The 13,986-nt window shown below is 37.1% G+C and overlaps 1 protein-coding gene across 1 annotated transcript in view; it reads right to left on the bottom strand.

The window, feature by feature from the left end:
- Window positions 1–13,986, bottom strand: part of LOC140728520 (coiled-coil domain-containing protein 148-like) — a 103,526-nt gene that overhangs the window by 1,933 nt on the left and 87,607 nt on the right. The window contains exons 10-15 of the mRNA XM_073047359.1: window positions 11,856–12,062; window positions 11,384–11,524; window positions 9,896–10,014; window positions 7,196–7,313; window positions 2,746–2,886; window positions 1,224–1,381 (exon numbers count right to left, since the gene is read on the bottom strand). Of these exons, the coding sequence (XP_072903460.1) occupies window positions 1,235–1,381; window positions 2,746–2,886; window positions 7,196–7,313; window positions 9,896–10,014; window positions 11,384–11,524; window positions 11,856–12,062 (873 nt within the window). The 3' untranslated portion in view covers window positions 1,224–1,234. The remainder of the gene's footprint in view (window positions 1–1,223; window positions 1,382–2,745; window positions 2,887–7,195; window positions 7,314–9,895; window positions 10,015–11,383; window positions 11,525–11,855; window positions 12,063–13,986) is intronic.

Below are 13,986 nucleotides of genomic sequence, written 5' to 3' on the forward strand. Positions count from 1 at the left end.
TCCTATCTACTATAGCCTATCAGATGATTCCCCTCATTTCAACAATTCACGGAGAATATTATTGACAGCTGTCTCCAGTCTTTATACCACATAACTATTTCACTTCTCTTCTTAAGGTTGTATTTGAAATCTGTTTGTAAACATTTGCTATCTTGATCCTAACCAACAGTTCACAATCAGTAAGGATAAGCAGCAACATCTCCACCATTATCAACACTCGCACCCCATCAGGGTGTCCTCAGCTCGCTAATCAAATCAGATTCTGCTCTAATTCCCTCGACAAGTTTGCAGATGATACCACTGTAGTGAGCTATATCTCAAACAGTGATAAATCAGAATACAGAAAGGAGGCAGAGAACGTGATGACATGGTGTTATAATAATGACCTTTCCTCCAGTGCCAGCAAAACAACCGAGCTAGTTATTCACTTTTGAACGGGGACAGTGCACATGCTTCTATCTATATCAATGGTGCTGAGGCTGAGGGGTTTAAAAGCTTAAAGTTCCTTAAAGTAAACATCACCAATAGCCTGCCCCGATTTAACCATGTAGATGCTACAGCCAAGAATGCTCACCAGTGCCCCTACATTCTGAGGAGGCTAACCTGTCCACCCTCACCAATTTTTATTGATGCACCATAGAAACCATCCTATCTGGATGTGTCATGGCTTGGTATGGCAACTATTCTGTGAAGACCACAAGAAACTGCAGAGAGTTGTAGGCACAGCTCTGCACATCATGGAAACCAGCCTCCCCTCCATGGTCTCTGTCTACATACTTCTCAGTGCCTCTGCAATGTAGCCAGCATAATCAAAGTTCCCACCCACCCTGGGCATTCTCTCTTCTCCATCTTTCCATCAGGCAGAAGATTAAAAAGACTGAAAGCACATACCATCAGACTCAAGGACAGATTCTATCTCACTGTTGCAGGACCCTTGAAGGCTGTTCTCACGATGCATTTGCCATGTACACGTGACAAATAAATTTGAATCACGATCTCTTGAATCATAATCAGCTCTACATAACCTATACATAGACTACTTTTAAAATGGTTTCATACTATAACTTTTTTCAGTGGTAATCTATTGTTCGCAACTTAAGTTCTCAAATAATGATCTTTTAGAAGAAGTGGCCAACGTACTCTGTAAATAATGTACAACAAAAAAAGAGTAATTTAGATTCTACTTTGTATAGTAAAATGGTCATGCTGAAAGTGTGACAAACCTTAAGGAAAATCAGTCCTTAAAAATAGTAGATTCCATATCTCTTCTTGGAGGTCTTGCTGGAGGGATACTTGATAAAACTTCTCTTGCATAAAATGTATTGTGAAGTCCTGCTTCTCGCAGTGCATGTTCAATTCGAATACGAGGGTCAGATACTATCTGTTCAGAAATAAATGATATTTTTGGTTTATGGTTAACTATTACAATTGGAATACTACCAACAAAAAATTAATTTGAGTCATCAATTTATAGGATGAAATTCTGGCACTATCCAATAGGTCAGTGCAAGCACAGTTCACTTTAATAGAGTTGACCAGTGCTAAAACCAGCATATCTAAGTGCTTAAAAATAAATAATGGTTGTTTATTCAGACAAAAGAAAACTCACTGCACCTTATGGCAGAATACTATAGGAAGAGGAAGCTCTGACTATGCTAATTAAACAGTTATAATCTGGAAGCCTACATCACATTTGGTGATATTAATCTGTACTGTGATTATATGTTTAAATACACTTCTCATTTCCTCATCTAAATGATAAAAGTGCCATAAATACAGCATCCAAATGCTGTACTTTCCAGTTTTCCAGCATTGATTATATAACCCATACAAAACCTATTTCATGCATGACAAAACATAGAAATGAATTCCTATGACTTACTAGAATCCCTCTGACTTACATGGATAGGGACATGAGGTGTTCTTATAAGAATATGAGGCCAAATACTTCCATTGGATTTTTTCAGAGTCACAAACATAGTTTCCTAATGTAGTTACCGGTAGTTGTTCATGGCCTTACTAATTATAAAAAAGATGATGAAAAAGGTGATTGAACGAAGGCTGTCTCCCATTTCAGATTCAGATTCAGTTTATTGTCATTTAGAAACCACAAATACAATGCAGTTAAAAAATGAGACAAATCATTTCACAAATAACTTACAAGATATCATGTTGACAGTTAAAAGGGCTTGAAATGAGATTGTGCTTTCAATTAGCATGAGGAGGAAGCTTGCAGCCAACACCAAGAATGATATGTCAGCCTGGTATTCAAAAGCAAGTACCTGATCCCCTGATTCTAACTTCAATATCAAAAAAGTTTAATGATTTTGTGAGATTAAGAATAATGAAAACAATGTCACATTCATCTCCTCCTTGATATGAAGATATCTAACTGCTTCACTCTGCTCTTTTAAGTCCATTGCATCACCTTTCACACCTTTGCATCTGGCTGTAGAAATTGAATTAACTGATGCTTTCAAAGGAGAAAGATGTGGACACTTAAGAGAGAATAATTTCCAGAGGAAGAACAGGAAACAGGATTTGCAGAATTTCTCTATCAGAAAGCAGTATTGACTGAATGGAATAAATGGCTTCCTTCTGTACCACAACAATTCTATGATATCATAAAAAATGAGAAAAATTTTAAAAACAAAACCTGTTATTTAATTTTAGTGGATGCCCTGGAGCTGAAAGGCACCCTCAGCAAGCAGCTAATATTATAAAGCAAATGTAATCACATTGTACCTGTTTGTCAGTGTATGTACATAAATGATATAGTGGTTTTTGGGGCAACGCTTCTTCTTGTGCTACAAATCCAAACCGAGCTTTAGATGCTTCTGTGTTACTCATCGTTCGGACAGGATCGGCCTCTGCTGTAACAGCAAACTATGAAAACAGCGGATGAATCACAATTAGTGATTAGTGAATATACTAAAGTTTACTGGAAATATTATTGCAAATTGTCTTGAAGGTAAATATTATTGACTGAGTTACATATTTGAATTTGCTTCTGAAGTAATCATATAATATGAGCAGAATAAATCTATTCAAAACAAGGTACAAAAGTACAAAGTGCAAAGTAAAATTTATTATCAGAGTGTATACATGTCAACACATACAACACTGAGATTCTTTTTCCTGCGGGCATACTTAGCAAATCTATAGAATAGTAATTCTAAATAGGATCAATACAAATATAAACAAATAGCAATAAATAATAAGGGCATGAAATAACAAGATAGAGTCCTTAAAATGAGACTATCGGTTGTGGGAACACCAGAAATAGAATAAGTGTAGTTAACCCTTTTTGTTCAAGAGCCTGATGGTTGAGGGGTAGTAACCTTGTGATGCGAGTCCTGAGGCTCTTGTACCTTCTAACTGATGACAGCAGTGAGAAAAGGGCATGGCCTGGGTGGTGAGGATCTTTGATGATGGATTCTGCTTTTCTATGGGAATGTTTCAAGTAGATGTGCTCAATGGTTGGGAGGTTCAACAAACCATGGAATAGGCAAACATTTAGTCCACTGAGTGAACACCACTTTGATTAGGGTACCTAATATTAATTCAAGGTGCCCTCCAAAGCAGACAATCAGTTCCATTGTTTGTATAAGTTGGAGGCTGAATTCCTGTTTAGACTGCCAAATTAGATCAAGGTCAGTGTACAGGAGCCATATCAGTGGTCCCTAAAGTAATGTTAAATATGACACCAAAACATGAAGCACAAGGTAATATGCGTTCTTAACTGACTCTAAGGACAAAAGCCACAGGAATGTGCTTCTCAGTTCCATACTGTGATTGTTAAAATTGCTGGTTCACAAACACCAACATTGTTATAATTCTAGCCACCATCACTTCTCAAACTTATCTATTGCCTTTGGCTCAGTGAGCCAGCCAATTAATCTCAGCTCACTTCCTAAGTGGTAAGCTAATATCTGGTAGCATGATTCTTCCTGCATCTAATTAGTAACATTCAAGGAAGGTCAACAAAACAGCTTGCTTGTGGTCTATTTGGCCAACTATTGTAGCCATTGAATGCAAAGCTGAAGCAACCCTATTTCAGAATAAATTCTGATTAATTTGTGCAATAAAATGCACAGTAAAATTGCAGGTGGTTATTAATTTCAGATTTAGGACAACTAACTAGTCCAATGTGTTGACTGTGAAAAGACTAGAGATGTTTTAAGGCCTGGAACTCAACTAAACAGAACTCCAAAATGTCAACTGAGACCAGAATCATTATCGTGAACCTCCTTTGAACTGCCTCCAGTGTCAGCACATTCTTCCAAAGACAAGGTGCCCAAAACTGCTGATAATACTCCAAGTAAAGTCTCAATAGTGCTTTATAAAGCCTCAACATTGCATCCTTACTTTTATATTCTAGTCCTCTTGAAAAGAATGCTAACACTGCATTTGCCTTCCTCACCACAGACTCTACCTACAAATTAACTTTTAGGGAATCCTGCACAAGAACTCCCAAATCACTTTGCACCTCAGATTTTTGAATTTTCTGTCTATTTAGAAAATGATCTGCCCTTTTATTTCTTCTACCAAAGTGCAGTACACTTCCAAACACTGCAATCCATCTGCTACTTCTTTGCCCATTCTCCTTATCTAAGTCCTTCTGTTGCCTTTCTATTTCCTTAAAGCTACCTACCTCTCCACCTATCTTTGTATAGTCTGCAAACTTTTCAATAAAGCCATCAATTCCATCATCCAAATCATTGACATATAATGTAAAAAGAAGCAGTCCCAACACAGACTACTGTCGATCACCACTAGTCACCGGAAACCAACCAGAAAAGGCTCATTCCCACTCTTTGCCTCCTGCCAATCAGCCACTGCTTTATCCATGATAGAATCTTTCCTGTAATACCACTGGTTCATAGCTTGTTAAGCAGCCTCATGTATGGCACCATGTCAAATGCCTTCTGAAAATCCAGGTACACATCATCTGATTCTCCTTTGTCTAATCTGCTTGTTATTTCTTCAAAGAATTCCAACAGATTTGTCAGGCAAGATTTTCCCATGAAGAAACCATGCTGACTACCTCCTATTTTAGTGTGTGCCTCCAAGTATCCTGAGACCACATCCTTAACCAGCGACTCCAACATCTTCCCAACCACTGAGGTCAGACTAACAGGCCTATAATTTCCTTTCTTAGGCCTATCTCCTTTCTTGAAAAGTAGAGTGACATTTAAAATTTTTCAGTCTTCCAGAACTATTCCAGAATCTAGTGGTTCTTGAAACATCATTATTAATGCCTCTACAGTCTCTTCAGCCACTTCTTTCAGAACTCTGAGGTGTATACCATCTGGTCCAGGTGATTTATCTACCTTCAGACCTTTCAGTTTCTCAAGAACCTTCTCCCTAGTGTTGGCAACTACAAACACTTCATGCCCTTGACACTCTGGAACTTCCACCATACTCCTGGTGACTTCCACAGTGAAGACTGATGAAAAATATTTATTTAGTTCATCCACCATTTCCTTGTTTCCCATTACTACCTCTCTAGCATTTTAAAAATTATTAGCTAGCTTACCTTCATATTCCATATTTTCTTTCTTAATGAGTTCTTTTAGTTGCCTTCTGTTAGTTTTTAAAATCTTCCCAATCCTCCAAACTTCCCGCTAATTTTTGCTCTTTTATCTGCCCCCTCTTTGGCTTTTATCTTGGCTTTGACTTTTCTGGTTCACCATGGTTTTGTCATCTTGAATACTTTGGGATGTATATATCGTATGCCTTCCAAATTTCTTCCAGAAATTCCAGTCATTGTGCCTCGCCGCCGCTCCTGCCAGTGTTCTTTTCCAATCCATTTTGGCCATTTCCTCTTTACTCCACTGTAAAACTGATGCATCTGACTTTAGCTTTTTCTCAAATTCCAGGGTGAATTTGATCATCCAGGGTGAATTTGAGAAGACCACTACTTTCAAATCTCTTAGTATCTTTCCTTTCAGTTAGTCCTGATGAAGGGTCTCGGCCCGAAACGTCGACAGCGCTTCTCCCTATAGATGCTGCCTGGCCTGCTGCGTTCCACCAGCATTTTGTGTGTGTCATTTGAATTTCCAGCATCTGCAGATTTCCTCGTGTTTGATCATGTTATGATTACTTTCTCCCAAGGGTCCTTTTACCTTAAGCTCTCTAATCAATTCTGGTTCATTACACAACACCCAATCCAGAATAACTGACTCCCTAGCGGGCTCAACCATGAACTGTTTTAAAAAGTTATCTTGACGGCATTCTAGAAATTCCCCCTCTTGGGATCCTAGTACCAATCTGATTTTCTCAATCTACCTGCATATTGAAATCCCCCATGACTATTGTGACATTGTTCCTTTGGCATGTATTTTCTATATTATGTTGTAATTTGTAGACCGCACCCTTCCTACAGTTTGGGGTTCTGTATATAGCTCCCATCAAGGTCTCTTTAACCTTGCAGTTCCTTAGTTCGACACACAATGATTCAACACCTTCCGACTTCTGCAAAGCAAAGCTCAGACTACTGTTTATCGATTGCAGCTCAGCATTCAACAGCATCCATCCTTCACTACTAAAAATCAAGTTTCAAGAACCTGGGCCTCCTCTGCAACTTATCTTTGGCTTTCTTACAGAGAGACAACAGTCAATGTGCATTGATAATAACATCTTTTTGCTGATTCCTGATAACCAGCTTCACTAGTTACACCACCTATTTTAGTGTAATCTACAAGCTTACAAACCATGCCTTGTACATTCTCATCCAAATGGTTGATGTAGATGAGAAATAGCAATGGGCCTAGCACTGCCCTCTAAAGAACATCACTAGAAAGCCTTCAGTCCAAAAAGCAACTTTCTATCATCACCCCTGCATCCTACCTCAAACTGGTACACCCCAGCAGTAATGTGAACTATCCTTAAGGCATCCCCTATTTAACTATCTTAAGTTCCAAATGTTTAACTCCATGGTAAAAACAGTGAAGAAATATTCACTGAGGTTTCACCCATTTCTTGCAGCTTTACACAAAGATACCTAATTTGGTCATTGAAGGATCTTGTTCTTACCCTAGTTACTCTTTTCCTTCTAATATACTTATAAAATCTTTTTGGATTCTTCTTAATCTTCTCTGCCAAAACGATCCCATACCCCCTTCTGATTTAATTCTTGAGTCTACTCCTTCATCTAGGTCCCATGGAGTGGTCAGGAATTATAAATATGTACCTTTTGCCAGTAGGCATCAAGATACTTCTGATGTTCCTCTTCTTCTTGCATTTTCTTCAGAATGATTGCCTTCTTTTCTTGAAGACGAGTCTGCAACAGCTCCTGTCTGTATTTCACCCTATTAACAATCCAACATAGAGTTGACACTTATTAATAACCCTGCTGTGGAGGAGTGCACTCTAAGGAAAAACAGTTTTGAAGTGGGCTGAGTTATAGGTTGTTATATGAGTAAAAACAGTGAGGAAAAAAGAAGGAACAAGCGATAAAAAACACAATATAAAATCCATGAATCATAAGCACAAAAGAAGAATAAATTGACCAATTGATAGCGACAAACAGCAGATCAAAACTACCCATGCCACAGTTTCTCATCATAGCCCTATTGGAGAGAGTAAGCTTTAGCATCCTGCCAAGCCCAGCTTTGTCAGAACCTAAAATACAATCTTATTTTAAATTTAAATAGATCTAGTACATCAAATATATTTGCCACAAGGATAGAGGGATGCAGGTATTTTCAACAAAATTACTTTATATATCGTGTTTTCACCCTTCTCTGGTAATTCATTCCTATTTATAGGAAAAGCTTATTAGTTGAGAAATACAAGGGAAAGTTCCAGGTGATCAAAACAACTGTGCGTGTTTTGCCAGGAAGCAGTTTCATCAAATGAAATCAAATGGTTGGTATTTATTGTTGACAACTGTGCTTTGGGGTACTTGCTCCTGCCTGGATCTGATTGCTCTCTTCTAGTGGATTTGGTGCCTAATTAGCATTCTCTTACTCCAATCGTACACAAATCCCTTTTGTAATGTGTTATTATGCAGCAAATGTTTCTTATCTGGACACAATTGCAGTATTGTAGCACAACATACTATCAAAGTAGTCTAAACAACTGAACTATTGTTTGTCCATAGATCTTAGATGTGTTGCACTTTAACTTGGTAATGGCTACATTACCAATAAACTGCTCTGTTGGATTTCAAATTGATATCAGGAGCCTGGCTGTGATGGGTAGTGCCGGCTTCCAAATTGTTATCTAATAATCTATTGCCAGCTTCAAACAATAGATCAGATTTTGCAGTAAAAATAAAGTAAGGTTCACAATATTCAGTTTAATGAGCGTAAATAGAAACTTCAAATGATAAAACAGGAGCAAATTCAATAAATCTTAAATACTGCTAAGCAAATTCATATTTCATATCAAAGAAATCATAGAGAAATACAGCACAGAAGCAGACCCACCATGTCAGCATTCACTATCACATACGCAATAATATCTCAACACATGCTATCCTCCCTTCATTTCCATTCACTTTTCCCCACTCATCTATACGCTACAGTCACTATTCAGTGGCCAACTAACCTACCTATCGGCACATTTTAGAAATATGGGAGGAAACCAAAGCACCCACAAGGGGACAAGCCTTCACAGGAAGAACATGCAAACTCCACACAGACAGCACTAACTGGGTCTGGGTTACTGAGCTATGAGGTTACAACAGTATTAGTTGTGTCAATGTACCACACATATTTCATCATATGTTAATTAGTGTCGATATTTTAAAATTTGACTGACATTTATTTTGCCCTTACTTTTAGAATCTTCTATTGCTCTTTTAAACTCATTTTTCTTTCCCTGATGAACAATCTTTCAATCTGTTTCCTTCCCTGCATATGCTATTTTGAACAGCTAAGTATTTCCAACATTTTTTTAAAAAAAATTTATTTTCACTCTGTCATTTTATTTTCTGTATCTGATTGGACATGAAATGCTAACTAATACTTCCTGGTTCAGGCTTATCGGTACTCATTAACAAATTTTTAAACCTTATTGGTTAAAGTAATTGATAATTGAAATCCCTCTTAATATAATTCCTTTATTAAAATTTTGCTTTAATAAAATTTGGCTGACAAAGCAAGAGACCTCAGATTGTCTTTGGTAAGTGAAAATTAATGAAGCATGCTATTTAATCAGATGTGCTCCTGAATTTGTCATTTCTCTTTCACTGGTTATTGCATAAATTACAGAAATCAATAGTGTGCTTTTCTGGCTTGTTTATTTTAGAGTTTGTGAATATGTGCCATTATTAAACATGGTTCACCACATCTTCAGTGTGAATTTTGTGGTAGTCAATAGATTGTTTTCCAGTCTATTAGGTTATGTATGTATGTGCTCAAGCAAATCACTATTCTATTTTTGGTCTTTTTATTATTGCATTAAAATAAAATTACCATGTCTTTGGAGAAAATGTTAAGAATGAAACAAACGTATAAAATTACATAAGTCCACCTGATGAGACTGTCTCAATTTTCATTTACCTTTATCCTCATTTCTCCCTTTCTTGGATGAGCCCCTCACCTTCCATATACTGCTTGATCTTTCTCTCTCAAATACTTTCTTCAATATTCTTGTGCCACAAGTAAATTTAATACACATCCAAACATCAGCAATAGAGGGTAATTGAAGGACTCAAAGAATAGCACCCTACTCTGAATTTAATCAGTTCTCAGAATATCAACTTTTTGCCACAGAATAACACTTTCACATTTTTGTTATTCTTATTCCTCTTAAAAAGTAGACACGTTTGAAATCTGGTGTATTGCAGTTCATGATAGTGAAAATAATCTGTAGTTCCGTAAAGTTATGGAAATCAATTGGTGGAAGAGAATGTTTAAATGTAGGGTTTGGAATTCATACACACCTTTCCCTGTCTGTTTCTGCTTGCTTAGCCATTTCACTTTTCAGTTCTTCAAGTCGCTGTTGGTATCTTTGTTCTAAGGTTTCCCTTCTACATTGCTTCTCAGCATGACATCGCTCTATCTAAAGGCAAAGAGATGAATATTTTAATTTTTGGAAGCTGAAACAATTTTACTTTATGGAAAAGTGGAAAAAGAAGGCATTTAATCTCTTCAAAATAAAAAAAAAGATGAATATCACAAAAATGTGTTTGCATTTCTTCTTGATCCTTCAGTGTGTAATACAGCATGAAATGGTATAGCAAATTATGGGACCAGAAACAAGGCAAACATGAGCAGAGCTGCAAACAGATACAAACAACCAGGTTTATCATTCTTCATTATTTACACAGTTGTCTGATTTGAAGTACATATTCATAGGTGACAGGTAAAATCAAAACTGAATTACACAGTCTGCAACTATAACACTTGTAATGTAGAACAGAGAAGTGTACAACACAGGAACAGGCCCTTCAGACCACAATGCTGTGCCAAGCTATTTAAACTAGTAATTAAATGCCAAATTAAACTAATCCTTTCAGTTTACACAATGTCCTTATCACTTCCATTATTTGCACATTCATGTGCCTGTCTAAGAGCTGCTTGAACATCTCTATTGTAATTGCATGCACCAAAAACCCTGGTAATGCATTTCAGGTCCCTACCATTCTTTATGTAAAAAACTTGCCCCACATATTTTCTTTGAATTTACCATGCCTGTTAGTATTAAATACATACCTTTTAGAATAAGAAGTTTCGACTACTGAAGTCAAACATACAACACACATTCTTTGCCTCCCTTACAAGCTGGATAGCTCCTTTCAGGGAGCTATGGACCTGGACCCCAAGATGCTATTGTACACCGTTAGGATTCTTGCCATGAACAGTGTACTGCCCCTTCACATTAGATCTCCCAAAGTTCAATGCCTTACGTTAGCCAGGTTAAATTCCATCTGCCATTCCTCTGCCAATATCTTCAAATGATCTATATCTCGCTGTGTCCTTTGGCAATCTTCTAAATTATCCACACCACCACCAATCTTTTTTTATCATCTGTGATCTTGTTAACCTATCCATCTACATTTTTATCCTGGTGATTTATATATATATCATAAACAGCAGAATCCCTGCACAGATCCCTGTGGAACACCACTAATTCCAATCTCTAGCCAGAATAAATTTTATCAACCACTACCCTATGTCTTCAAACCAATTCTGAAATCAAAGGGCTTATTCACCATGAATTCCATGCATCTTAATCTTCTGAATGAGCCTAAACATAATTAAGATAGATATTAATTATATTAATCTCAATGCTCTATTTGTTTGAGTCACTGAGGATATGTAAAGAAGCACATTGCAATTAGCTATACATCATTTCATACAGTAATTTAAAAAGGGAAAGAAAGCTGCCAGATTACTAGTTAACAATTTGCAATGTACAAACCACCTACCTTTTCTTTATTGATAGCTCTATGGCACATTTCCTTTTCTACTTCTTTTTTATGTTGCTCTATTTCTCTCTCTTTTTTCTCAGCAGCTATAACAGCTTCCAGTCTAGCCATTTCTTCCTGTTGTGCACGCATTTGTTGAACCTGGATAGAACGGCCACAGTATTAATGACAATAGAAGTTCACACCTTTGAATGTTCACATTAAAATCACTTTCCTCTTCTTCAAAATAGAGTTCAGTAAAGGTAGAAGCACCACATAATGGATATGCCACCAGCTCAAGCGTAATTTGAGCAAAACACGCATCATCCGAAGCTCACCCACAATTGAAGGATGATGAATTGGGAGACAAGTTGACAAGGTGACAAGATATAAGAGTATATTAAAAAATTTTGTAAAATAAATATCTACTAATTCCTCAATTTAGCACTACAATCATATTTTAATGTCTCTATGAATCAATATTTCTGCATACCTTTTTGTTTAATTCAGCACAGATTTGTCGCTGCTTCTGTCTGTCATATGCTTGTATCATCTCAGCTTCATGAGCAATACAGGCTTCAGCAAATATCATCATCGTCTTTGTCAGTAGGTCTTTCTTGTCTCGGGCCCAGCTTTGAAGCAAAATCTTCCAGCGTTCTCTCTTATATTGAAATGTGTCCCATAATCTCCAATGATCAATCTGGAACAAGTACTTTATTATTTTCTCAGCAATAATCTATTTTTCACACATTTCTCTTATTAATTGATTTTATTCTAAACTCTGTTCTGTGAAAGAAAGTCTTAAAGGGAAGTCATTTATGGGATAATGTTATCTAGAAATCAGGTAATTATTTAGTGTTGATGAATGGTATACATATGACTTAATTTGCCCAGTATCAAATATTTCTAGCTAAGGCACCCACTATTCTGATCATGTGATCCCATTTCCAAAAGATCCATTTTGTTAAATCAGCATGAAATCTTGATGTCTATACAAGTCACATAAAATGTGGAGTACTAAATTTTGTAAATGTATTAGATGAAAGTCTGAACAATTCCAAGTGACACTTTAACTCTGTGTGAGCTTACAGCATTTAAGGTGTCTATACAAGTTAAACATTGTAGGTTTGTTAAATGTTTGTTTATAGTGGCTGGATTCTTTCTGGCCTCAGGCACAACGGCATGAGAACAAAAGATCAAATAGTTTGTCTCTGTGTGTCTCGCTATACTTGTGGATTGAACCACTGATTTGCTTCGTTCTTGGGACTTCAGCTAGACTAAGGGATCGCGATCGGTGCCTAGGATGGACCCAGGGTGATTTCACAAGTTGAAATTCAGAATTCCCCGGAGAACAGCAACAATCAAGTAGGGACTATGAATCACGAGTCCTGAAATCTTTGTGGAAATCTTTGTAACTTACTATGTAGCATTTTGTGTGGTTTATTTTGTGCCTTCTATTTTATGTTAATAAAGTAGGCTTAAGTTACTTTGTTGTCCATGTATGCATATTTCCACATTTCCTGGACACACACTTGAATTGGTTTGGGTCTTTTGGATCTGATTAACCCAGGCCATTACAGACACACACTATTACGATAATGTGATCCCACTTCCAGAAGAGCTGTATTGTTAAATCAACTTGAAATCTTGATGTCTATACAAGTCACATTAAATGGGGTCACATTTGTCCGGACCAAATCTGCCAATTTCATTGGAGCAAATTTCCAGCCATCAACACTGAATGAATTACACACGTACTCAATCAAAGAAAGTGAGCATTTACAAATAAGTAAAAGCAGGAGCCAAGGGGTTCATTCATAAGATTTTCCAAAAGACACAAACTGAAATAAATTGAACTTGGTTATTCCCACTAAATGTCACATCCTGAAGCAACTGAGAGCATTAAATACATGAAAGCTCCTGAGACTAAACAGCTACAGTGCACTCCAGAACTAACCACTTCTCTAACCAAGCAGTTTTAATAGTTACAAAACTGTTATCTATATTAGTAACAAACAAGAGAAAATCTACAGATGCTGGAAATCCAAGCAACACACACAAAATGCTGGAGGAACTCAACAGGCCAGACAGCACCTATGGAAAAAAGTACAGCTGACGTTTCAGGCTGCCTGGCCTGCTGAGTTCCTCCAGCATTCTGTGTGTATTGCATCTACTTTAATAAATTTGGAGTCCTGATACAGGGCTTCACCACAAAATGTTGATTATCTCTTTGCCTCTACTGCCTGACCCATTGAGTTCCTCCAGCAACTGTTTTTTTTTGCTCCGTATTCCAGCATCTATGGTCTCTTGTAGTCCGCCTTTGGAAAATTGCTCAGGTACATTCTATACACAGAAAGTAGAACAAATCCAGTATATTTAAGTCCCACAGTTTTATCTCAATCATCAGCATAGTTTTGCAAGATGCTATCAACAGTTTATCAATGGGCACTTATTCATCACTGACTTCCTCACTGATGCTCAGTTCAGTTTCACCAAGAGCACTTAGCTCCCAATATCATCTCAACCTTAGCCAAAATATGGACCAAAATGACAGCGATTATCCTTGACATCAAGATAGCAAGTGATGACATGAGACATCAAGAAGTCCTGGTGAAACTGAAGTC

This window comes from Hemitrygon akajei, chromosome 5, assembly GCF_048418815.1.
Source record: "Hemitrygon akajei chromosome 5, sHemAka1.3, whole genome shotgun sequence".
In the NCBI taxonomy this organism is placed as follows: Eukaryota; Metazoa; Chordata; class Chondrichthyes; order Myliobatiformes; family Dasyatidae; genus Hemitrygon; species Hemitrygon akajei.